The sequence below is a fragment of the Sitophilus oryzae genome, unplaced genomic scaffold (assembly GCF_002938485.1).
Source record: "Sitophilus oryzae breed Bouriz unplaced genomic scaffold, Soryzae_2.0 scaffold_1067_pilon_pilon, whole genome shotgun sequence".
Lineage (NCBI taxonomy): Eukaryota > Metazoa > Arthropoda > Insecta > Coleoptera > Curculionidae > Sitophilus > Sitophilus oryzae.
Window position 1 is genome coordinate 998260 of NW_022145690.1, and position 16349 is coordinate 1014608.

General features: G+C 33.0%; 1 protein-coding gene across 1 annotated transcript; it reads right to left on the minus strand.

Moving 5' to 3' along the window:
- Window positions 1-3168: 3168 nt before the first annotated feature.
- LOC115879453 (pro-resilin) lies at window positions 3169-12236 on the minus strand. Its single transcript, XM_030896329.1, has 2 exons — window positions 12157-12236; window positions 3169-3905 (listed from the first exon to the last, which is right to left on the minus strand). Exons 1-2 carry the CDS (start codon window positions 12172-12174, stop codon window positions 3387-3389), a joined length of 537 nt encoding a protein of 178 aa, XP_030752189.1. The 5' UTR covers window positions 12175-12236; the 3' UTR covers window positions 3169-3386.
- Between the last annotated feature and the right edge of the window lie 4113 nt (window positions 12237-16349).

A 16349-nucleotide genomic window follows, 5' to 3' on the forward strand; every position in this document is an offset into this window, starting at 1 on the left:
ATATACGCACATACATACTTTGTATGAATTAAATACAATAATAATACCACTGCCCAAATAAATACTTTCACTAGACGACACGACTTGGCCTAGAAATCTTTTAGAAATGATTTAATTCAAAACATCACGAGACTGATATTTGATCTATCAAATTAGTATATAAATGCGCACTGTCATGTTTAATTTATATATTTTTTATTCAGTGAAATTAAAATAGATCAAAAGTACACAAGTAAGAACAGAAATTTGCAAATAATAATAATTCCTGTATTGAATTCCTGTTGAGTAGGACCATACCATACCGGAAAACCATATCATAACGTGGTATATTCCAAAACCAAAGCAGGAACAGGAACAGGACAGGTATTTGGGCCGAAAAGTAAATACTCCGAACCAATGGGCACGTACCACAGCATAATTCAGACAGAAATCTACGGCTATCAAAAGATGCGTATAACTTATCTTAGATAGGAACTATCGGAAACAAGAGATAGCCTCTTATTCAATAGTCAAGCAGCCTTAAGAGCGATCAACTCAGTTCCAACAATCAATGCGGAGTTGGTCTAAGAATGTTTAGAGAAGCTGAACAAATTAAACAAAGAAAATAAAGTTCTCCTATTCTCGGGTGCCAGCCCATAAGAAGGTAATGAGAAAGCAAGCGATCTATCTAGGAAAGGAGCGAACACTCCACTAACTGGACCAGAGCCTTTCTGCTTTAAAAAGTAGTAGTAGTTTAAACCAACTTACAACAGAACTCCAACGATTTAAGACACTCGAAGAAATTCCTCAAGAAATACGATCGAGAAAAATCAAATATTTTTCTTGATTTAAGTAAGTACAATCTTCGGGTTGTCACGGGTTTTTTTAATAAGGCACTATCTCCGCAATGAACACCTCGCTAGATTAAAACTAATAAGAAACAACAGCGAATGCAGATTCTGTGGCGAAAATGGAGAACTTTAGAACACCTCATCACTGAGTGTGTTGAGACGACAACCATTCATGCCATAAACTTTGGGTACGACTCATATCGGAGACCATTTACAGAGAACTAACCTCTCAGAACCTCTGTAAAACCGTCTCAGATACTGGCTTTACAGCACTTATACAAAAGTGCTTCGTTTGTCCGTTAGAGGTGATATTTGGCACGCTCTCCATTATAGTGGACAGCAAACTGCAGGAGAGAGGATTAGGCATTAGATACAGATACGACAGCGGTCTGTTCAACATAAAAAGACTCAGGGCAAAAACACGTACAAAATTAATCACAGAACTTCAATACGCTTATGACTGCACTCTAGTTGCAAACACGTTACAACAATTACAAGAAATGTTGAATAGATATGTGTACCTGGGCATACGAGGCTTTGGGCCTTAAGCTAAACAACGACAAAACCAAAATCATGTGCACTCCCCCAGAAGATTATAACAATGCTATAAAAATCGGAGAGGAACTATTGGAATATGTAGCGGAACTCAATTACCTCAGCATGCAGTTTTATTTCGGAAAAGGCCAATATCGACTCTGAAATCAGCACAGGATTAGCAGCGCCTCAAGAGCATTTTGGAAATTAAAAAACAAGGTTTTCTACAATCATGACTTGAGTACAAAACGAAACTTGCAGTGTACCGAGCAATTATAATCCCCACCATGTTATATGGGAGCGAAACCTGGGTGCTGTACTGCCGACACATGAACGCATTAAACAAGTTGCAACAGAGACACCTTAGACAACTCTTAAGAATCCGGTGGTTCCATCTGTCTCAAACGTATCGGTCCTTAAAAAAAACTAACTGCGAGAGTATTGGAGTCATTGTTACAAAATCCCGCTTAAGATGGGCTGGTCACGTATGCAGAATGCAAGAAAACCGCATATCAAAATCTCTGCTTTACGGTGAGCTTGTAGACGGTAAGAGGAGGCCGGGTGGACAACTCAAAAGGTACAAGGACATTTTCCACGAAAACTTAAAGGGAATTAACATGCAGAATGAGTGGAAAGAAGCAGTTCGCAATAAAACTCAATGGAGAAGAACTGTAAACTCAGTTAACAGCGACAATCAGAAAGTAAAGAGGCAACAAAGCAATGAGATTTTTGAATGTCCGAGTGCGGTAGGCAAATAACATCACGTATCGGGCTTTTCAGTCACAGAAACGCTTATGAAAGAATACGCCTTCCGTGACCATCTTCTGTTGCGTGTCGAATACTCGTCAGCGAGGAATGGCAGTATGTATAAGTATGTAGAGGGCATCAATCAAAAATAAACAGGAACGTTAATTAATTTAAAAATGATTAATTTTTTTAAGCTTTTTATGAAGCTTACCCTCAAATATAATTTTTGATACTAACATAAAATTCCTTATTTTCGCCAACTAGATTGTTAAAGCATGATAGATTTTATGCGCCTGCATAACTTAATGTTACAAAAAACATTTTTCAGCTTTGAAAAAATATCTTTTTCCTCAAAGAGTAATCACGGTGGCGATTTTTTACAAGAGACAAAAATGTAGTAAATACTAGAGGGACCATTTTATGAAAAGAAAATCGGTCGATGCAGTTGGAAAATGTTTATTCTAAAATTTATGTTGGGGTAGGGGTAGTTTTTACCCTTCCCGTACTTTTTCTTGAATTTTGTAAAAGTAAAATTTTAGAGCACTTAGCAAAACATAGACACCCAAAATTTCATTCAAATCGGAAAAACGGTTCTTAAAATATCTGAAAAAATGTGTTTATTTTTTCAAAGTTTGATGCCCTCTAACGGACAAACGAATCACTTTTGTATAGAGGTAAATTTTGTCCAATGAACTTATTTTGAGTTCAAAATTACGTAGTAGTTCTATGTCCAGGGAATATTGGGACACCCTGTATATTTTTTTTTCTCGCATAAAAAATATTTTAATAATTTTGCTTCCTTTTATAATTTTAGTAAGTTTGTATGTATTTAAGAAAAAAATATCAGTCTCTTTTTACTTTACTTAAAAAATATGATACTGAAGATTTGTTTGTTGAGTTGATTAATGGAAGCTCCCGTAGTAACAGTTCCAACAGTATCTATTTTATTGTTCATCTGTTTATCATGTTAATAAGTTTTAGATTAAAGAAAGAATGATGATACTGACTGAACTTGTTGAATTGATCAAAGATAGTATAAGGCAATTAAAAGACTATGTTACGGTGACAAATGTATTTTTTTAAAAAACATAAACTATAAAAAAAACTTTATACAAAAAAACAATGTGTTTGATGTTGTTACGATCACTCGATGTTGTTGTTGACAGTCGTTGAGATGCATCATGACCCGTGGTGTTGTTCTTGTTCGTGTTGTTGTTTGAGATGGAATGTGACATTAGTTACACTTATTCAGTTCTTCTTCGCCCGTTGTTAACTTTAGTGAGGAGCCCCGTAGCTATCAGAAGGAGCGCTGTAGGAGGAGCTAGGTCCCCTGGGGTACCCAGTGAATCCAGGAGCGTAGGACACCTGGTTGTACTGAGCGACCTGGATGGCTTGTTTGATTCCTTCCAAATCGATACCCACAACTCTGTATTGCAGGCTGGGAGCTCCGTATTGTGGGGAGGGGGCTCCGTATTGGGATGAGGGAGCTCCGTAGGAGGAGCTGAGTCCGCCAGATCCGAAAGAGCTGGCAGATGAAGAAGCAGAGCTCTGTTCTTCTTTCAGGAGGATCTGGCGGACTTGTTCCAACAGAGCGGGGTCCACGGAAGCTCCTTCGGAGGTCTGGTAGCCGGAGGAGACTGCTGTGTAGCCACCGCCTCCACCACCGCCACCGCCTCCAAAACCGCCACCTCCGCCGAGGCTGTAGCTGCTTCCGCCGCCTCCGCTAGGTCTGCTGTAGCTGTAGCCTGAAGGAGGTTCGGCTACGGCCACTGCCGCGAGGGCAAAGGCGAGTATCTGCAAAAGAAGAAGAAACAAACGTTAACATAAATCCAGTTATAATAATAGCATAATTCTATTTATTCTTAATTGTCAAGAAAGAATGTCGTGTTTAACGAAAAAGCAGATTTAATGATCTAATAAGATTCATCAGTTACATGTAGAAGTCCAGGACCCTTTTGCGTAGCACAAGAATTACAAAAATTTTCACACAATAGCAGATGACCAACAAATCTTTAGAATAGTTGAAATAGTATGCCGGGTGCATCTCAAAAGTGGCTCACCCCTATAACCTTTTTATTTTTTTTTAAATAAAAAAACGAGATTTGGTATGTATATGACATAAATTAGAATTGACTGCCGTGTTCAATTGTTTCTGGTCTCTTCCTGTTTCACCGGAAATGACTACAACTTTTGATTTTTAAATGGTACCCCGGGTATATTTTTACTTTATTCGATAGAAAATGATGGCACTCTGAATAGAATGACATATCATATGTCAACTTTTGACATTTTGGTTTAAAAAATATTGTATTTTAAATTTCAATCTAGAGTGCAATGGCTGTGTTAAAAACAATAATTTTTAATCAAGGTGCCTTGGAAAAACAAATGTTATCGTCTAATGTTTATCGTGTCTTGTCCTGGCCGGTTAAAAGATGCCCAAATCGTATTTTCAATTATATCTCATGTTTATCAATTGGAACAAGGGTGGCTCATTAACATATTTGAAAAAAGCATTTTTTACAAATAATTTGGCACCACACTTGGTATTTCGAGTCAAATTTTCGTTGTGAACAGCATGTTACAATTTCAAATAAACCATATGCGAAACTACCAAAAGTTAACATATAATATCTCATTCTATTCAGAGTGTCATTTTCTATCGAATAAAGTAAAAAAAACCGAGGGTGCCTTTTAAAAATCAAAAGTTGTAGTCATCTCCGGTGAAACAGGAAGTGACCAAAAATAATTGAATACGTCAATCAATCCTAATTTATGTCAAATAATAACATAGCAAATCTCGTTTTTTATCTGAATAAATAAAAAAGTTATAGGGATGAGCCACTTTTGAGACGCACCCGGTATAGGACAAAGATGCTGGAAGTAGTTCAAAACTGTAATGGGTGTACTAACACAACCTTGCAAGCTTAATAGACATTTCATGCTGATGAAATTGATAGACGAAGTCACGTGCAAATTCTGTACAACTAGAGAATCTAGACTTAATAAGAGGACCACAATCTGTAAAGGGGTGGAGGAATATGCCAATCGACCCCGCATAAAATCAATTTTGGTTATTAGAAAAACGTCATCAGCAAATCTTAGTATTCGTCATCTAATCTTTAAGACCATTGCTATTCCAATCAATGTTGAAGATAATCTCCAACGTTTCTGTAAGTTTGAAAAAAAAATGGTTTGCCCGTGTAACTCTTATTTACAGTGACTATATACAAGATATATGTATATAGTAACTGAGATATCTTGTCTATCACGAGATATCTTGTATATAGTCACTGTACTCTTAGTGTTCACCACAGTCCCTTGGTAGATATAGATCATTCCAACTTGGAAAATTCGAACAACTTTCGTTGCACGTCATCAATGACACCATGCGTCGTCTTATGAAGTTTGCTGGTGGTCGAATTATGAAGTGCAAGGAAAGTTATTTTAATTTCCCTATATCTTATATTGTCTGTATTAAGTTGGACGGCGCATTTTGAATCATCCTGTATTGATAACACATTATTAGAAAGAGTAGGTGGACAAAATAATGTCAAGTTAATTTTGATGAAAAGATGTATTACTATTATCAAGAATAATTACTGAAGGAGATCTAGAACTTGATTGCGAAAACTCGAACTAAAAATTGAACGAAGAGTATGAACAACAGATGGGAAAGATCATTAAAACCAGTATTACTGTCGGCGTTTCTGTCCTACTAACCACATCATGCTCTTAAAACTGTAATTATAGTTACGTAATGGGTAATTATATTGTTATTATTACATGAAATCCGAGAGATAGCATCATTTAAGAATGAAGAAGTACAATACAGAAAAATACAAATAAAGGAGATTTACCATTGTTTTTTTTTGTTTTCAATTAAGTTAAAATAGAATGAGACTGTAGCAGAATAATAAATTAAGAATAAACTAAAAAGTAAAGTAAAGTAGTGCTCTGATTCCAACCAGCCAAGGAAATTTATATTGAATAAAATTTGTGGTTGTATATAAAGCATATTAATAAAAATAATTTAATCCAAAATGTAATTCAGAGATATTTTTTTTGAAAATGCAACCAGGTACCATGACACGAGCACATTATTTACTTAAAATATCACTAAACTATGTTGTTAAACAATTAATTGCAGACCAGGAAGAACAAAGATAATGGGCAAGTTTCACTTCTGCCTTGATTTTTATAGTGCTGGTACTGTAATAAGGTTGTCTCAATTTAAAAAGTATCGATAGTTTCATATATTATCCAATATTTAAAATATATCATTTACAATAGATTTTTTTTTGTGAATCAACTAAACACATGGAAGAAATTCTAAATACCCTTGAGTCCAAGCATAATTGATTGAACAAAATATTTTTTCGACTAACTGGACACTGAATCTAAGCTGACAATTTCTATATTATAGAAAACTTCAAACAATATACTATAAAAATCACAGTAATAATGATATATGATTACAGTTTCCGAGAAATACCAAACCTAAACCATAAACATAGATGATTCTTAACATATATGTAAGTAAGATGAAAAAACAATAGAACGTATATTACTAGACACTACTAATTATATAGTAAAACAGAAAAAAACTTCCAGAACTCCACACTATTTGTTATCGATATCGATATTTTAATATATAAAGAAACGATATCGATATTTCTACATATCGATATTTTACACATCCCTACAACGTGGTAATTTCGAATGCAAATGTAGAGAGAGAAAAGGAGATAAAGCATTCTAAAATCCGGGTCAAACGATGAATCGATTTCAGCAATAAACAGATAATGGAGTAATTATGGGAAGAACGTGGTTGGTTCATCAAGAAGCACTTTCACAACAAAGACATAACGCGCTAGAGGAGACTTTCTCACAGCCCGCTATGACATCAACTAGGAAGCAGTATTACTATCGTACTTTACACGTTAAAAAAACAGGAAAAAACAATTTGACAGTCATTATAACATTAATTTCGAGCAGTTTTTTTAACTATAAATATAGTATATAGTTTGCCAAAGCCCTGGAACTACATGATGAGTTATAACTCAAGAAAGACTATAGTTTTACTAAAAATACTATAGGTTATCAAATGTCACAGTTATTGGTATAAACTATATTTCTTTTTAATGGAACACCCTATATAGCCCATATATTTCTGATTTCAAAATTATATCACACTTACTATATGCTATAAGTTATATGTCCAGTTAAAGCTAATAAATTTCTAATATATAAGATGTCCCATTTAAAAAATACAGTTTATACCAATAAATGTGTCTTACACGAACTAGCGAATTATATTTTTGGTAATACGTAGTAAGACTTGACAAAAATCCTAAAATTCATTTTTTTACTCGACGTTCTATCTCCAAAAATAAAAAAGTTAAAGCCTATTAAAAGTATGAGAAAATAAAATGTTGACTCTCTCTATGTACAGAGTGATTTAAAGTAGGTACTTTAGAGGGTAATATTATCATGAAAATAATAAAAAAAAATCAAATAAAAATCCGAAGTCACTAACGGTTAGACTGAAAGTCTACCAGGCTAATAGGATGACTTAAATAAAGAACTTTTATAAGTATTTCCTGTTTTGTAAGTTACTGAGATATCTTATTGTAATAGGGTTATTGATATACCCGGTATAATATGTAATAAAAATTAAGATAAATATAACCGAATTCAAAAAAGTAAAATGATAATGAATCTTGCGTATAGATTATAAAAAAAATCGATGAGAATTTTGATATAGTCCTGTAAGAGATGGATGAATCACACACCAAATGAACTATAAGTGAAAAAAGATTCCAAATGTTAAGAAACACATAAAATAAAAATAAAACTACAAAAAATTAGGTCAATATTCAAAAACAAATAAATAAAAACTAGTTATTTTGAAACAATTTCATTATTAATATTTATATTACATTAACCTTGATTATTTAGAACATATTATTATGACATATTTTATATTAACATAGAAACCATTAAAAAACGATAAACCAAGTGAATAAAAAATATCTGATAATAAGCACAACCAACTGATACCCAGTCTGCCAGCTTAGATCATTTGCATATAAATCTGTGTACGTCATAGATATTCGCTCATCTTATGTCACATGTCAAATTCAGAGCTCCATTAAAACTTCGTCTAAAAATACGATCGACACTTACTAGCGCTCTGACTGCTGACATATGAACTAGAATAGGGGCTGCAGGTAAAAAGCGAATAGTCAAAAATAAGCGAAGATGGTCAGCTGGTAGTAAATAAGCTGTGGTAATAAGTAAACACCAGAGATACACCAACATAAAGATATCAAACTGGGATAAAATACCAAGGCAATGTAAAATTATTATTTAACTTCTAATAAGTTTAAAACCATCTTATCAAATTTATTTTAAAAATTAGAACTATTTTCCCGTGAATAACTCGAATCGAATTTTCAACATTTATGTTTATTCCTGTTTATCTTCTGTATATTCCTGTTATCCTTCTTTATGCTGTGTTAAATAAATTGAAATATTTGATAAGTTGGATAAAAACTACTTAATTTGCCAAATACACCGTACGATAAAAAAAAGGCGTCAATGACGGCTTAGGAATGACAGTCGATAATAATTTTGGCGAGGTCAATCTCTAGACGTCATTTACTAAAAATTAACATAAAACTTTTTCAAAATTTAACACTAGTTATAGAAACATTAAAAAAGGATAGAACGTTTCCAGACATACAAGTCTATTTCCAAAAAACTCTTTTTTCTTGAAATTTAAACTACATCATTTAAAAATCATTTTTACTCAATATAAAAATAAATAATAAGCGCCATTAAAAAATAAAAAAGAGTACAGGCCCAGTAAATGAAGTCTAGAACTTGAGCCAACCGTCTTTGACACCGTTTTTTTTCGATAGTGTGCTATTATCTACTGTAAAACCGTCTGACATATAACCCAGTAGGGGTTATATTATTAAAGATAAAACCTCTATAAGTTCGAAATCTTTTAAGGTAGTACTAGTAAAATCTGAATAAATCGTTTAGCTACATATTTAAAAACATTAATTTGAGTATTTTTTCACTTTCATCTATCTCTAAAGATATCTAAGTATTATTATTGTAGTTTCTCCATGGTACTACATTCGTTCGGTACATTACCCATTCTACTTAGCAGAAAGAAAAAACAACATTAAGCAGAAAACACAATGTAAATAAGAGGTGAAGTACCTACATAAATTTTAAGGAAATGAGTTTGAAGCTACCATATTTAGCTTTTAGAATTTTGCTTGTTTGTATAAGCTTCTATTTCCGTTGTGTAAATAGCTATTTAGATAGTTTTCTGTTAAGTGTTAACTTTCTATAAACCGGAGATGTTCAAAAGAATTGAGTGTGCATATGTTTAAGAAAGTAAATAGTCTTATACCGAAATTTACAATATTTATTATGTACATATTGCTTACGTCCTTACACATTTATTTTTATTTTCAAAACGATTTGCAATGGGAAATTGAGAATTTGATATGATCATGGTACTAGAGTCATATGAAGTGTTTACCCTGCTGCTTTATTGGGATGTTATTAACTACTCCACTATATGTTGCTATATAATCGATACCAATTAAACTTTTAGTTACGTAATCGAGGACGCGATTTTTAAATTCATTGTTGCCAACCATGGACATATTCAGCGCCGGCCTGACTAACTGGAATTTAAATTTCCCGCTGAGAATTCAGCTGGTAGCTCTGCTGTAAAAAATATCAAGCCACATGCCACATTTATTTATTTATTTCCCGACATTGTCCTTCGTTTTGGCACTTTAGTTTTGTATTACGTGTTTTTGGTTTAAATGAATTATGTTGTCATACTTAAGCTTAAAAATTTTTACTAGCAGATTTTGCAGTCGAACATTGTTCTTTTTAGAATTTTTTTTTTTGTGCGAAGTGTATATAGATAGCTTAATAGCCAATGCAAAAACTCATCGCAACCTTATTAGAATATTTTGAAGGGGAAAGCGGTAATAATGGCCCTCTATGTCCCTTAAGTGCTATGTTAAGGAGATGAGTTTTCCTGTATAAGTAATAACTGTTTATATATTTATAATTAATTCATTTTTGTTTCCTAAAATATTTTGATAGGAGGAAATATGTAAATTCGGCAACGCTGTGCCGCTCAAGCTTAATCACGTGACTAATAGTTTATTTGGTATGATCTATAGGTATACTTTCACCCTTCAACAAATTTTGAACTTAAAAACTTTTTGTTTTTAGTGTATGACAATTGTCAATTTAGAAACTTTTTACCTACTAACTACTAAAAATAAAACTCAATAGTAATAATCCCATTAGAATAGGATAATAAATTCCTAAGTGGGTCACTGTCAACATTTGATTGATTATTAACTTTGAGTCGATTAGTGCCAAATTTCAATTTTCAGAGTAAACAGATTTTGAAAATAAAATCGTTTATATTTCGAATGAATCTTCAATTCTAATGCAATTATTAAAATTAAATTTTATTTTTCTATTTGTTAACTGCTCTACGGAGAAAAAAAAAGCGTTGAGACAAAAAAAAATAATTTAAAATTAGTGGTAAGATAAACAAATAGAGTACAATATTGCAAGTAAAGTAGCTGTTTGAATACCCTGTATATGACACCTAAATAAAAATTCTACTAAAAAACTCGATTTGAGAAGTACAATTCACATACTAAATTTCAAACTTTGAGTACGAATTGTTTCTGAAATAGATCTATAATATTGTGATTATGGTCCACCTTGTATAACCAAAAAATTATGCAGGGAAACGTCATATCAAAATTTATTTTACAAAAAACCTCTAATTTTTTTTAACAAGCGCTTATTCATTTACGCCCTATTAAATGTGTATATTGGTATCATTATTAATTCATTTTTTTAAATAAGCCATATATAAAAGAAATATTAATAAGAAATGTTTATTGGTATCTTTTACGATATAGGTACATAAAATGGGTCCTTCAAATTATTTAAAATGTTTTCCAAAAATTTGATTTTTGTATTTTGACTTGTTTTTTTTCTTTCATTCTGTATATTTCTTATAACTGAAGAGGATACGCCTCTTGAAACGTTAAACAATATATTAACATACAGGGTGAGTCTTGAATGAGTGCACATATTTCTAGGGGTGGATCCCAGGATCAAGTCTAAAATAATGTTGAAAATTTTGTAATTTAGAAAAATGTGGATTTTTTAATTTTCAGTTAAAAAACATAATATATTGATAATATGGCAATATAGATAGTAAATTAGATTTAAAAGATCGAAAACCCAGAAAAAACCTGGTGGTTCTGAAAATTTAAGAATTTTTTTTTCTAAATTTCAAAGTTAAATATCTTTCTTGTAAATTTAATCTACTATCTATGTTGCTATACATATTAACATATTATGAAGATATTATGTTTTTTAATTAAAAAATAAAAAAAAATCAAAATTTTTTTCAAAAAAATTTAAATTTTGAAAAAAAAATTTCGCGGAAAGTCCTCATAGTCGTGTTCTCGGGGTCAAAATATACTACCCCAAAAATATTTGTACCTACTTATATAAGACTCACCCGTATATTTGATTATAATTACCAAAAACCCCTATAGAAAAATTTCAAGCCAATGTTTAGTTTTTTTTTTAATAATTATTCAGATTAATTTATAAAAAGAAACATTTAAGATAAAACAGGCTTATTAATCCACCACATTTAAATAAAAACACTTTATTTAAATAACCTAAAGTTCCCAAATTTATCTTTCATCTTATATTTTTTTTAGTGCAAAAGACTTTAATTTAAAATAAAAAAAAATAAAATTTGAATAAAACAACTTAAAAAAATCACTTATTTAACACAGCCAAAAAAAACACTACAAGAACGAATCACTACATTAAGAGAATATAAACTTTTTTTAAGCGCACTTTTTTAAATCACTTCTCATGTTTGTATAAGTCGATGATACCAAAAAAAATCGGTCGCAATAAAACGATGTGTGAATGTGAAGTATACAAGACCACTTACCACGCCAAGTGAGTTCATGATGCTTGAGTGATGTCGGGTCTAGTGGTGACTGTACCGAAACACGGGCACCCGCCATGTTATATACTCCAAAGCGGTACCCGAAGAGGGTGGGAAGTTGGCACTGCCGCTGGTAATCTTTGGTTCGTCTTCTTCGGAAGATGCAAACCACTTTCACGGGTACGCACACCGATACACCCAAAAAAATAATATACACCTTTAAAAATATCATTCAATATTTCATACATAGATATCTATTTGTAGCAGTGTTTCAATCTATAGAAATTGTTACAGTTTCAAAAACTTCTATTACCTTTAAATTCGATAGATCATTATCATCATCATCATCATTTTCAGCTTATTCAACCATTTCCAATTAAAAGAACCCATCTGTGCTCTAAGCTCGCTAATCTCGGCATTTCATCCGCCGAAGGCATTTCATCAAGATTAGAGACTTATCATTCTTCTATGTTGGTCTTGTGTGTACCCAGATCTTGTCTTTTCCGTCCTTCGCCTTTTTCTTCATAACGTTCCTTAACATGCCGCAAATCGCTTCGATATTTTTGTTCGATGATGTTAGAAGGTTTCCGACGTTTACTCTAGTAATCTTCGTACCACATACTGTTTCTGCGTTTTCCCGTATATCTTCGTGCGCGTGACACTCAAATAGTGTATGGTTAGCCGAGTCTGATGCCTCGCAATACCAGTATGTAGGAGAGTCAGCCTTGCGGATCCTGTACAGATACTCGCCAAATACTCCATGGTCAGTCGTGATGTAGTAGTCCGTGTTTGCTTGGTGACATTTTATCCAATCTTTAATATTGGGTCTGAAAATCTTTGTCCATCCGCTATATGCTTCCCATCGTGTCTGCCATTGCTCTAGTACCATGTTTCTGGCCTCCTTCCGGAAGGAAGTTCCATTTTTATATATTTAGTTTCGTTCCTGGATCAGTAGACTGATCGGAGGTATCTTAGCAAGACACAGTGCCGCTACTGTTGGACATGTGCAGTAAGCCGATGCAACCCTGAATGCTAACTTCCTATTTATCCTTTCTCACATGTTTTCGTAATGCTTGAAGCGCATGGATCTGTCCCGGATCGGCGATGCGTAGAGTATAGTCGAATAAACTACCGAAGCGAGAAGTCTCTTTTTTTCCGCGCGAGGTCTTCCGATATTGGGAGTTATTCTGGTCAGATGCTGGATGATGCCAGTGGTTTTATCCCTGATTTCTGTGACGTACAAATTAAATACATGGGCGTTAAATACTCGGGCATGCGAATGACATCACATTCGCATGCCCTTCCACCCAGATTCGCCTCGCGGATGAACAAATTTCTTGAATATGGATATTTAATAGAGAATTACCTACCTAATTACCAACCTAATTTAAAATTTAATGGCCACTACCGACAAATTGTGAATAAAGCACTTAAGGAACTTTGTAAACTGTAATACTTTGATTCTACTGTACAATGCCCTGGTGAGGTCCCACTTGGAGTATGCCTCCACCATTTGGTCGCCCCGGACGCTGTCCAGTGGTGGCCTCATCGAGCGTGTACAAAAAAGGTTTTTAAGATATTTGTATGTGCGACGAAATAATGATTATTCTTATATGATCTCATATGCGTCTATGCTTAGAGATTTTCATTTCCAGAAGCTGGAAGAACGAAGGCAAATCCAAGCTGTGATATTTGTATTTAATATAGTTAATAACCTAAGATATGGCGATTGTTCGTTGATCAATTTTAGACCATTTTATGTACCAAAAGTAGGATTAAGAATGAGAAAGGAAAAACTATTTCAATGTGAAATAAATGGTTGTTCACCCCTTAATTTTATGCCCTTCCAGTGCAATGAATTGACCCTTAAGACTGATATTGATATATTTAATACTAGTGCTAGGAATATTGTTGCAGCATTTAATGTCATAGTCTAACATATATATGATATAGTTAAGTTTATATGATTGTTGTTGATTTTTGTTTGTTTACCCTCTCTTACATGTAATTACCATATACTGTGGGTTTGTAAGATTTTCTCTAATAAATAAATAAATAAAAATAAAAACCAGTGGTTATCAGTTACCATATGCAATGGCACCATTGTCCGAAAAAAAAATTACTTTTCCAACTAGGCACACGGTATATACAGTGTGTCAATTTTAAAACTTCCCACCCTTAATATCTTTCTTGCAGTTAAAAATATGAAAAATCGAAAAGACACGTCAATTTTATTTGTAAGGGGGACACTTTAAATTAATATTGTTAGGCTTTTTTTTTAACCCCCTAGGAAGGGGAGATGTCACCCTTACAATCTTAAATGGGAATGGGGGTCAAGTGGCACATCGTTTTAAGGGGCGTTTAATTATCTTTTCAGTGGTATCTTACCTTGTTGCTTTTTGTCGAGTGGTTTCTGAATAATCACGTTTCAAAGTTGCAGAAACAGTGCGTTAAAACAAGTGCGTTAAAACAAGGGTGACGTCTACCCCTCCTAGGGATTTAAAAGAAAAAGGCTAAAAATATTAATTTAAAGTGTCCCCTTACAAATAAATTTGACGTGACTTTCCGATTTTTCATATTTTTAACTGCAAGAAAGATATTAAGGGTGGGAAGTTTTAAAATTGACACACTGTATACTATTTTAATATGTATTATTTTTTTGTGTGTATACACACAAAAGACGACGAGCAAAGAGATAGGTAGTACCGTGAGGTCGAAGGTTCGCTTTACTGCCGAAAATTGAGTACGTGAGGTCAGCAGCCAGGTTAGTGGTCGCTTCGCTTAGTGGAATAAAAGACAATGAATGCATTTTTTATCGTTTCTTGTTGACCATTCAGTTACTTGTTAGTTATTAGCCTAAATTTTGTAGTAGGTACGCAGCACAAAGTATCCAATTTAGTTGCAACTTTTTTTCTCTTGTTAATAGAGATTTTCACTAACCTCAGTTGCTCCTTTTTCTTCTCTTGCTTCTTCTTTGGCAAAAAGGGCCTTGTTTTTCATGTTACGGGATGATACTGAAATCATTGCTAATTTGAATTTCGAGGTTTACGGTTTTTGTCAACAAAATTTCAAAGACCTTTCGAAAGCCTAAGAAAGTAGGTCAGTATTAAATATATTTAACATTACTGTTTTATTGTGAAATATTCTAACGGGAGCACAATAACGAATATTTGCTTAAACATTTAACGTGAAAGAGCATAAATAAAAACAATTATTAGCATATTGGGAAAAGCCTAACCCAGTTGCAACACAAAAAACGTTTTTTTTTAATATTCGCGACATTAAATTTATTAGTAACATTAGTCTTCCTTTCAAGTTGTAAAGAATGGCTATATAAAGTTCGGTGAGGTCAGATAATAAAAGAATCTGAAATAAGTCGGACAAGTGTGCCCCAGAAATTTTTAACGCATATAAGAAACATTTTTTTATTTCAAATAAAACAGTCAAAAAGTTTCACAACTCAATTTTTCAAAATGTTGAATCGATTGAAATTTTTAGTGAGGCATCTATCATTTCTAATAAAAACTTTTTATACAAGGTGTGTCATGTAACACAACTAAACATGGCCAAAACCAACTTTCTTATTTTAAATACAACACCCTGTATATTATTCAATTTTTGAATTCTTCGGAATCTTAGACATATTTCATGTACAGTGTGTCCCATTTTCGTGTGTTTTGTGAGGTTTCGTTTATGAGTGGAGATACAAAGATGCGGTTTTCACATCACTGTGCTACTTTTTTATGAAACTAAAGATCCTACAAACATATTTATACTAGTCCTCTTGTTTTTTCAAATACTGGGCGAATTTTTGAAAAGGTTGTATTTTTCAATCCTCTTCGTATCCCGGTTATCTTATAACTTATCGTTCCGTAAAGTTTTTAACGTAAAATTCAGTGGCGTAACTAGTTTTTGTGTTGGGAGCTGTCATTTTCAAAATATGAGTCAAACTTATATTTTTTTAAATTGTACACCCTGTATATATATATTTTTTATTTGCCCTAATGAGCTGTCTAAAATTATAATATACTCTATACTATTTTTATTGATCAGTTAAAAAATGCATTATATAACTTTTAGCACTCATACAATAATTCTACACATAGAAACTAGCGTGGAATAGCCAATAACCAAAATCTGACGTCGAGTAAATTATTTGATTGTTTCAATTATCTGGTTTAAACTAGCCGCCTGTG